General features: G+C 36.2%; 1 protein-coding gene across 1 annotated transcript; it reads right to left on the bottom strand.

Annotated features, from left to right (window-relative positions):
* Positions 1–2,542: 2,542 nt before the first annotated feature.
* LOC113088248 (G-protein coupled receptor 6-like) lies at positions 2,543–5,347 on the bottom strand. Its single transcript, XM_026255718.1, has 2 exons — positions 5,203–5,347; positions 2,543–3,824 (listed from the first exon to the last, which is right to left on the bottom strand). The coding sequence occupies exon 2, from the start codon at positions 3,814–3,816 to the stop codon at positions 2,818–2,820; it is 999 nt and encodes a 332-aa protein (XP_026111503.1). The 5' UTR covers positions 3,817–3,824; positions 5,203–5,347; the 3' UTR covers positions 2,543–2,817.
* Positions 5,348–10,000: the final 4,653 nt, after the last annotated feature.

The following is a 10,000-nucleotide window of genomic DNA, read 5'->3' as shown; positions in this document are numbered from 1 at the left end:
TGACTGTCTATTAATGTCATCGCAAGGGGAGAGAGTCAAAATGACATCTGAATCAACTTACCATCAGGATATCAGGAGAAAAACTGAAGAGGATATACTTTAAAACAATTTTCACTCAATATTCACAAATATTTACAAAGAAATGTCAAATAATATTGAAGTAGAAAGACCAAGTAAATCTACCAGGAGAAATTTACCAGGAGAATATCAAGTCTCATCAATATCAAGTTTCACTCAGAAATAAATCACAGAAGAAACATTTTGTACTTTAATTATTTATTTTATTATTTTTTACCTGGTATATTTTAAACAAAATCTCATTCTGGTGTTTATTTTATTTTTTATTTTTGTATTTTTTTTATTTGTTTGCCTTAGTAATTTTTCATCTAAATCTTTTTGTGCATTTAACGTCTAGCCATTTTGTTGTTGTTGTTGTTTGAACCGGTGATTTTTAATAAAAATGTCATAACTGGATCTTTCAGTGTATTAATTTAATGCACTTAAGGCCTTTTTCTGACCTCTCTGAAACCTGGACACAATCTTTTTTTAAGCCAATCATCTGAGCTCTGAAAGTCACATGACCTGTGGGCAACGAAGTCATGACATAACACTGACATCACAAAAACACACTGAACTGAACACTAAAAAAAATCTACTATAATTATGAAATATTTGCAATATTGGGTTCAGAAGATGAGTCTCATTTTCAATACGAACATTTTGTAAGTTCGCATGTATTTCATATTTGACAAGATACAATAAAGGACCCTAAATTGGAAGAAATAGCAAACCAATTCACCCTAAACGGCAAAGCTAGCTTCGAATCAATTTAATGTGGATCAAGCAATGCAGCATGGCTAGAGCACTTCTAAATCCATTAGTCTGATACAGTGAACTTAGAGGCACCATAAAAACCTGAAGTGCTGAGATGTTCCCGGGATGTTTCTGCTCCACCTGCTTCACTGAATGAATGAATCTGTATGAGCACAGACGTCCACTCTTCAACTTAATTAGTGCTGAAGGAGGAAAAATTCATGACTGTCAGACGAGCTTCATTAATCAGAAACAGCAGCTGCTCAGAGTGACAGTGACGACACAAACCAAGAGATTCTCAGTGTCTTCGAATGAATAAAACTTGGTCAATTTAAGCCATTACTACAGAAAAATGGAAATATACTTTCAATCTGGCATTTTAATAAAAGCAGCAGTTCACCATTTGCTGAAATTATGCTCACTCTCTGGCTATATAAGATGTAGATGAGATTGTTTCTTCATCAGGTTTGTAGAAATGTAGCATTGCATCAGTGTCTCATCAGTGGATGCTCTGCAGTGAATGGGTGCCGTCAGAATGAGAGTCTGATAAAAACATCACATTAATCCACAGCCCTCCAGTCCATCAGTAAATGTCTTAAGAAGCTAAAATAAATAAATCCATCAAGATGTTTTTAACTATTATGCATACTCCATAATCAATACTATCGCTTCCTCCAGTGAAAAGGTGTTCTGGTCTGAATCAGGAGAGAAATCTGCACAGATCAAAACAGCTGTAAACTAATATGTGGCTGGATTTTGATGTGAGAGATACACTTTTTTACACTGAAGGATGCAATTTTATGGGTGGACGACTATTTTGGCCAGATGTTAACTGATGTACTGGAGTGGATTATTGTGATGTTCTTATCAGCTGTTTGAACTCTCATTCTGACGGCACCCATTCACTGCAGAGGATCAATTTCTAGTGTACTGTTCCTTTAAACAGATGACATCAACATAGCAACATAGTTTCAATCTCAACAGTTTCGGCTTTTGAATTATTCCTTCATTACACACTCAAGCGGACAAACACACGTTCAGCAATGAAACTTCATTTTACTTGAGCTTTTCATTTTTTATTTTTTGTTCATTGTTTTGTATAAAATATACAGTCATGAGCAACTTTACAAAATATAAAACCCATCACATGAGTTGAGTAAATTGTCAAACACGTAGGCCTACACAATACTGCTTTGGCGTCTAGATTTGTACAGTAAAGTGCCACATGTCACTTATAAATAATATAAATATACATTCTTGATACGAGTTGTTGCTTGTTCACAGCGTGTCGAGACGCCCTGGTCTCATTAAAGTGCAAATGAGTGCCGTATTCATACTTCTGCAAGTACAGGCGACATGAACAAGATTTTAACCCTATAAAGCCCACTGATATGCAAATTGCTGACCAACATGAGCAAAACGCAATGCATTCTGTCTGATTGAGTTTTTCGTACAGTAAAAGCTCTTTTAGTGTAATTGTACAAATGTCCAGCCTCAGCTGGTGTTTCTTTCTGCTGTCAAACCTTGGCTGATTTTTATTACTTCTGAGTAACTTTAGTCATATCTCAGCTTTACTTGATTCTCCATCAATCATGTCTCAAATCTGATCCTCAGGATCTTCCGAGGAGCGTTTATTTCGTAATCTCTCAGTCAGCATTAGATTGCATTGAATTATACGTTTGGATAATTTCAATCTCATCTTAATAATATTATTGGAGATATAGTGTGATCACTGATATTCATATAACTTTATGATAGTTGTCTGTTGTACAGTTATAAAGATCTCAATTGTTTACATTACACCTAAGAAATTTTTATTTTCCCCGTACATTCTCACTATATGAGCCATTATTTATAGCCACATCTTTACCAATTGGGGGCTCGTCCGGGATTTGAACCCGTGACCAAAAAACACTATTGTCCAACAAACTGTTCCATTTCCAAAAACTAGACTATTGTTGCATATCTCAGGCTTTATAGGGGTTTACAAAAAGCACAGAGGATCTAAACCTCGCTGGGTGATCTGGATCGGTACGAGCCCTTGGTCTGAAAGCAGCCGCAGAAGAGCATGTAGATGGAGCGCTGGATCTCAGTGTTGCGGTAGGCGTAGATGATGGGGTTGATCATGGAGTTGTAGGTGGCGGGGAGCAGCGTGGCGTAAGTGTACACCGACGGATACTCGCGCTCCCCGACCAGACAGTAAATGGCGAAAGGCAGCCAGCTGGCGCCGAACGTGCCCAAGATGATGGCGAGCGTGGAGACGCCCTTCTTGGTGGCCATGTAGTGCGAGGTGGTGAAGAAGTGCTGCTGCAGAGCGATCTGATGCGCGTGGTGACACACTATCTTACAGATCTTGAAGTACAGGCTGAGCATGAGGGCGAAGATGACGAAAAACGACGTGGCGAGGACGGTGAGGTTGGTGCGGTTGAGCGGACGCACGATGCTGCAGGTGGATGCATCATCCAAACAGTTCCAGCCCAAAATGGGCAGCAGTCCCAATCCCAGCGACGCACCCCATGTTCCCACCAGCATCAGATGCACATAATGCAGCGTCTTCTCGGAGAAGTACGTCAAGGCGTTGTAGAGTGACAGGTAGCGGTCGACCGTAATAGCTAACAAGCTACTGATGGACGCTGTGAAGGACGCCACCAGGAATCCGACTGTAATGAGGCTGATGGTCTCAGATGAGACCAGATACTGGAAAGCGAAGTTCAGGATTAATCCCATGCCGGCTAACAGGTCAGCGGTGGCCAGGCTGCCAATCAGGATGAACATAGGGTTGCGAAGCGTCGGTGTGTAGAAGATGATGGCCACCACAATAGCATTCTCACAGGCGATCACCGTCCCAGAAAGGCACAGCATGATGTCCCACGGGTTGACGTGGTACTCGAGGGCCGCTGATGAGAGCGCCAGGGTCTGGTTGGCATCAAAGGCTTCGGCTTCCAGCCACGAGGACTGTGGCGAACCCACGCCACTCTCATTGAGCGCTGCGCTCTCGTTCATCGCTCAGCCTAGATACACAACAATGATGTCAGATCAACAAACTAAACAAATCTATAAATGACATGTAGAGACTTTTAACATTCAAAAGAGTGAGTTTGATATAATTTGCATGAAGAAAATAATCACAGAACATTCGTTTTTTAAAAGTTCAAATTTGAAGTTCGCGTTTCAGCTGGAAGACTGCGCAATCGAAAAAGACGACAGAAGTCTTTTGGATGGATATTGCACTCGAATTAAATCATAAAACCATGTTAAGAAGTTTTATTCTACGATTTGCCATGAAGAAATCTATTTGGTCAATGAAAGGCAATTGGAGCTGTCCATGGTGCTGAATCTGAAAACGTTGCTTTTTGTGAAGAACAAGATTGAATTAAGCATTTAAAAAATATATTTTAAAATTAGTAAAACCTTGTTTAAGTATGTTATCAGCAAAATAATAATAATATTAATTTGCTGAACGAAAATGAAAAAAAATATTGCATTGCACGGCAAGTCTCGTTGGTAATTGGCCATTGAAAGTCAATTGGAGCTGTCCGTGGTACTGAATGGCAAAATATTGGTTTGCAAAGAACACGGCGGATTAAAGCATGCACTTTGAGCCTATACATCTTTTTTAAAAGTAGTTAACTATAAAGTAGTTAAGTATATAATCGGTAAAAATTGCTCATATTATGTCATGGTTTAATTTTTTTTATAACATTGTTTTAAATCACAATTATGTTGGCTAAACGAACATAAATTAATCTCTAGGGTATGTGATGGCTGAAAATCATTAGACGCTCTAAATGGCGAAGTCTTAGAGTTTCGCTTTCACTCACTAAAGAAGCAATTACAAAAACTGTTAGTTTGTGCAAAAAACATTTTTTTTAAATTTCAAAAATTGTGCAGTTGCTCTCCTACTTTTTCCTATTAAAAAGCCGCTATATGGGTACATCTGAATCTCTTCATGGGACTTCATGCATAAATAACAAAGTAAAAACCATGTTAAGAGAAATTTGAAATCAATATTGGTTCACAGGAGTGTTAAGCAGGAATTCATCTTCAAGGGATTTGACTATTGCTAATCAACGTCGCTTTAAATGATGATTCTGAGGATCTCGCTTTAACACACGAATTAAATTATAACTTTGTGCATAAAAGTATTTTAAAAGATCACACTTAAAGAGCAAGATTCGAATAGAAATAGGGGACAAAGGCTTTATCGCACTTCAAATAAGACATTAAAGAAAATGCAAACTTATATAAAAAAATAAAAATAAAAACTAGAAAAATGTTGAATGCGTTGTTTGTGCATCACGCTCTCCATGGTGCTGAAACCAGCTTTGCTTCGGGAAAAATTTACAAGTAACGCAGTTCATAATCGAAAAGAGCAATCGGTTGTCGTACCTTTTCCTTCACATGGAGGAAAACAAGAGACGAAGAGAGTTTCTTCAGCTGACCGCGTGCGTGTCCTTCTTCAGGTGAATCCTTAACCCCAGTCTGGATTGCTGGACATGAGTCCTGGATCTGGTTTAATACAAGAGGAGCGCGAGAGCGGAGAGACTGACTGGCGCCTGCGGATCCGAGCGGCGCTTTTAAACCCTGATGACGTCAGCACGCCGCCGCCTACATCTGCGCGCGACCGAGCCGTTCGCATAACATCACCGATCAACAGGTGAATGATTGCAACCGATGTGCATGAGATACTATGTCAATGTTTGATCTAATGCAACATACTGAGCGCACGTGCTGTAATGATTTGTGCAATGAAAGGTGCCCCTGTATTTTATACAAAAATCTGTTTACATTCACTTAAGATTGGCAAATTTGGATGATGGCACATATGTTAAAGTACAATCTGAAGCCATCACTGTCCCATAGTCCAGGTACAATCATTTCTTTACAGGATTAAGATGTATAGATATCAAATTCACACAACTTTTGAGCCAAAGACAACATGCTTTACAGGTGACACACACACAACGCTCATATCCACAGAGAAAGACATCTGAAAGTTTCTAATGTGCCCAACTTTAAGTCTTAAACTAGAGTTGCATGAGCTGAGGAACATATGCAAGGTGTTTCTGAAAAATAACAATCAACCTAGCAACAGCATAGCAACACCCTGACAACAACATCAGGTCAGCATCAGATGTGTGAATCATGCAACGGCCTCAGAGGACAGAGTTAATTATAATAAAATGAGGATAAAACACCGGACAGTAATCTGACAGACATCTTCTATAAATATTCTGACCACAGCCATATTGCATATTTCATAATATCTCACTTATTTTATATTATATATAAAATATATGTTATTTTATATCACATTTTACATATAAACATTAGAGTAAATACAATATATATTGTTTCATACAGTATGTAATGTATATTATAAATATTGAAATAAATATTGAAATATATTGAAATAATTAAATTATATAATGAAATTGAAACAAAATATCAGTTTATATATATATATATATATATATATATATATATACACACACACAATTAAATTAAATATAATGAAATACTTTTTTTAAATGACATTTAATTTATAATATTTTATTTCAAAAATATTTTATATAAATAAAAAGTGTAATGAGAATATCCAAATACAATATTAAAATATCTAAATATATATTGAAAATAACTATATTAAAATAAACAAGATATTATAAATTTTATAAATTTTATCACATTTTATGTGTAACTTATTGACACACGCTGTGATCTTGTGTGATGATGACTGGTCCAGCAGTATCTGAATGCAGTGAAGCTCATTTCTCTCTCTCTCTCTCAGTATCTCTCCATCTCCCTTTCTCCTGGTATCCTAGAAACCAGCGCAGCTACAATGCATTTACTCACTGCTGAAAAATATGATTACAACAATGGAAACATAGAAAAAGAAAGAGCAGGTAGAGAAAGACAGAATGAACAAGAATAGCCAAGAAAAAACATCTCACGCGACAGGAACAAGAGTAAAATAAATGTTATGTAATGTTGTGAATGACAGCAGTTCTAATGCATGAGCTTCAATGCTCATTTATCACAAAATAAACCCTCATGTGAAGCTGACATTTACCTGCTTATTGCACAGATACTTATGACATAAATCAATCCACAGCCTGGGTCAACAATCATAGTGTCATTTAGTGTCATTATATACAAAAGTATTCCAGAGAGCCATGCAATATAATACTATTTCACACAGTAAATGTGCTGGTTTCTTCAAGTGTCTGATCAAACATATACACATGAGCAACTGAGCCTGAAGAGATTTACTGTGAGATTTACATTGGTTTTACAGTCTGATGAAACCTTGAAAATATTCACTTGTTCACATACTTAGAATACAAAACAATATGAAAAACAATAAATCACTTTAGAGTAATAGTTCAAGACATGCAGAAAACAAACAAACAAGCAGGATAAATCTAGATATTGTCATACTAATTAATCAAGGTACATCAAGACAATTGATTTGTATTACAAGTTTTCAGATATGTTGTTTAAAAAAGTGCAAATTAAGTGTTCTCTAAATAAAGATGCACTCATTTGCATACACTTTCCTGAACGTGAGGTCCAAAATTCTCACTGGATTTCATTGCCATTTTAGAGTTTTACAATTTTTTAATTCTCGCTCCTAACTCACAAAAGGAAGGAATAAACATTTTAGGTATAAAAGCAAAACCTTCAGTTAATATTTTAGAATATAGAGAGGAATAAACTGTAAGCTGTGGTGTGGTGTGAAGTGAAAGAAACCTAGAGTTAACTATGATGAGTATGATGTGCTTAAAAAATTATAGATGCAAGTAAATAAAGTGCAATAAAACAAATATTTAAAAGTATATTACTGATGTTTTTTTTTTCTGAAAGAACACTTGTTATGGAAGTGGAATAGACTAAATTGAGCAGTGCATGAAAAATGTCTAACCTTAATCCTGAAGTATATACAACTTTTCACTCTTAAGATGTTATTAATAACCTCAGTGAGTGAGACACACAGTCAGATAAAAAAAGGAATTATATTTTTTATTTTTATCCATATCTCTCTTGATTATTGTCCGGAGACTAATGGAGCTTAATAAGGCTTATAATCAGCAGCACTTTTCTGAGCGAGCGAGTATGCATGAGTGTGTGTGTCTGTCTGTGTGTGTGTGTGTGGTGTGTGTGGTGTGTGTGTGTGTGTGTTAATAAGTTTCCACCTGCAGCCATGTGACTGATTTCTGCAGAGGCCTGTGCACTGGATCCAGACTCACGCGGCACACGGAGCGAGAAACAAGACGCTGCACAGAGAAAGAGAGAGAGAGAGAGACAGATGAGCATATATATGTATAATTCAGTAATAAAATATAATAAAAAAGATATAATTCACAAAACAATTAATCTAATCAACAAATTATCATTTTAAAACACTGAGCTGAGTCTCATGATCATTTATTCTATTCTGTACATATGTAACTTCGTACATCACGTTAATATCAGGCACACTTAATCAGAAGCTCATCGGCGAATCGATTTGTTTCACTTTCACGCCACAAAGTTCTATTAAAAGTCACAGCAGAACCTGTTCCTCATGACCTACAGGTTTATAGGGAAAATGAATGCTGTATATTTTGATGGTCAAATACTTATTTTAAATGAGCAGTACAGAAAACTTCTTGTCAATCAATCTGTTCACATGTATCTGTTTTTGATGTATTCGCGGTTCATGAGCACATCCCCCTGACAGAGAATCTGGACCCCAACCATGACCCAACTGAACGTGACACTGGAACACCTCAAGGCTCTGAATGTCCACCTCTGGAGCCAAAACCTCATAAAACCTCTACATGTAATACCCTAGAACACTGTCAATTCTTCGTCATCAGTTAGGAACCTAGGTGTGCTATTTAATAGCAATCTTTCCTTAGAAAGCCATGTTTCTAGAACATGCGTTCATGACCTCTAGGTTAGATTATTGTAATGCTCTATTGGGTGTTTTCTCTGCATGCTTAATAAACAAACTACAGATGTGATACCCACCAAAATGGTGTCATCAGACCACCATCAATTCGTAGTAGTGAATGAAGAGGAATCATACCAATCACAACTGAAGTATGGAGTACCTCAAGGCTCAGTACTAGGACCATTACTTTTCGCGCTTAACATGTCAACCTTGGAAGATATTATTAAAACAAATTGTTAGGACCCCTGCTCTCTATGGGAGGATCTCTGAATTCATCACAAATATCTTAATTTCTGTTCTGAAGATGAAGGAAGGTCTTACGGGTTTGTAACGACATGAGGGACATGAGTAATTAATGACAGAATTTACATTTTTTGGTGAACTAAGTCTTTAAACGACAGCTCAGTCTCTTATCCAGCCTTTACACTCATCCAATCTAAAAATAAGAAGAAAATGACTAAATTAACTTTAAAGTGACTTATTCTCTCATAAAATGCAAGAGCATTGACAATAAAACTTAAATGAATATAAATGAAGCACTAAGTCATGAATCATGACTCACGCTCTTTCTTTTCTCAAGAAATGTTAGACATTACATATTCAGATAAGGCACATGTAGTTTATATTTGTTGATTCTATTGCTGCTAGACTATTAGAAATAATTCTTGCCTAATCAAAGGCTGCTATTATTATCGATCGTATCATCACCTATTCATGACTGCTTTGCTTTGGATCCCAATCCTAGAGGTAGTTTTTCTGAAGATAAATATGCATGACCTCTTCTGACACCAGATGGATGTGAACCAGCACATATGTGAAAATGACATTTATGATGGTCTCAGAGCTGCTTTCTGATGCGTGGTAGGAGCTCAAACGCTACAAGTTAATAATTAACTTCACACCATAATCATGTAAATTTGGGTTGGGTGTAAATTTTAAATTAGAAAACGAAAAAATAGATTATATTATCAATTAATATGAGGTCATATAATAACAATAATAATTTAAAAAAATTATATAATTTTTGAAACTTGATTTAAGTCATTAGCACTATTTATATGGATGTTATTTAAATATAATGGTGCAAACATTTAATTTACTCTAAACAAAATAAAATAAAGATTGAAAAATACATACAATACATATACATATAATCAAATGATTAATCGCATCCAAAATAAAAAGTTATTGTTTACATAATATGTGTGTGTATGCTGTGTATATTTATTATGTAAATATAAATATGCA

This window comes from Carassius auratus, unplaced genomic scaffold, assembly GCF_003368295.1.
Source record: "Carassius auratus strain Wakin unplaced genomic scaffold, ASM336829v1 scaf_tig00045915, whole genome shotgun sequence".
Lineage (NCBI taxonomy): Eukaryota > Metazoa > Chordata > Actinopteri > Cypriniformes > Cyprinidae > Carassius > Carassius auratus.
This window is presented reverse-complemented; position numbering and strand designations above follow the sequence as displayed.

What these genes read in the sequence shown, in the direction of transcription:
- LOC113088248 (XM_026255718.1), bottom strand. Translation starts at nt 3,816, where the DNA reads ATGAACGAGAGCGCAGCGCTCAATGAGAGTGGCGTGGGTTCGCCACAG.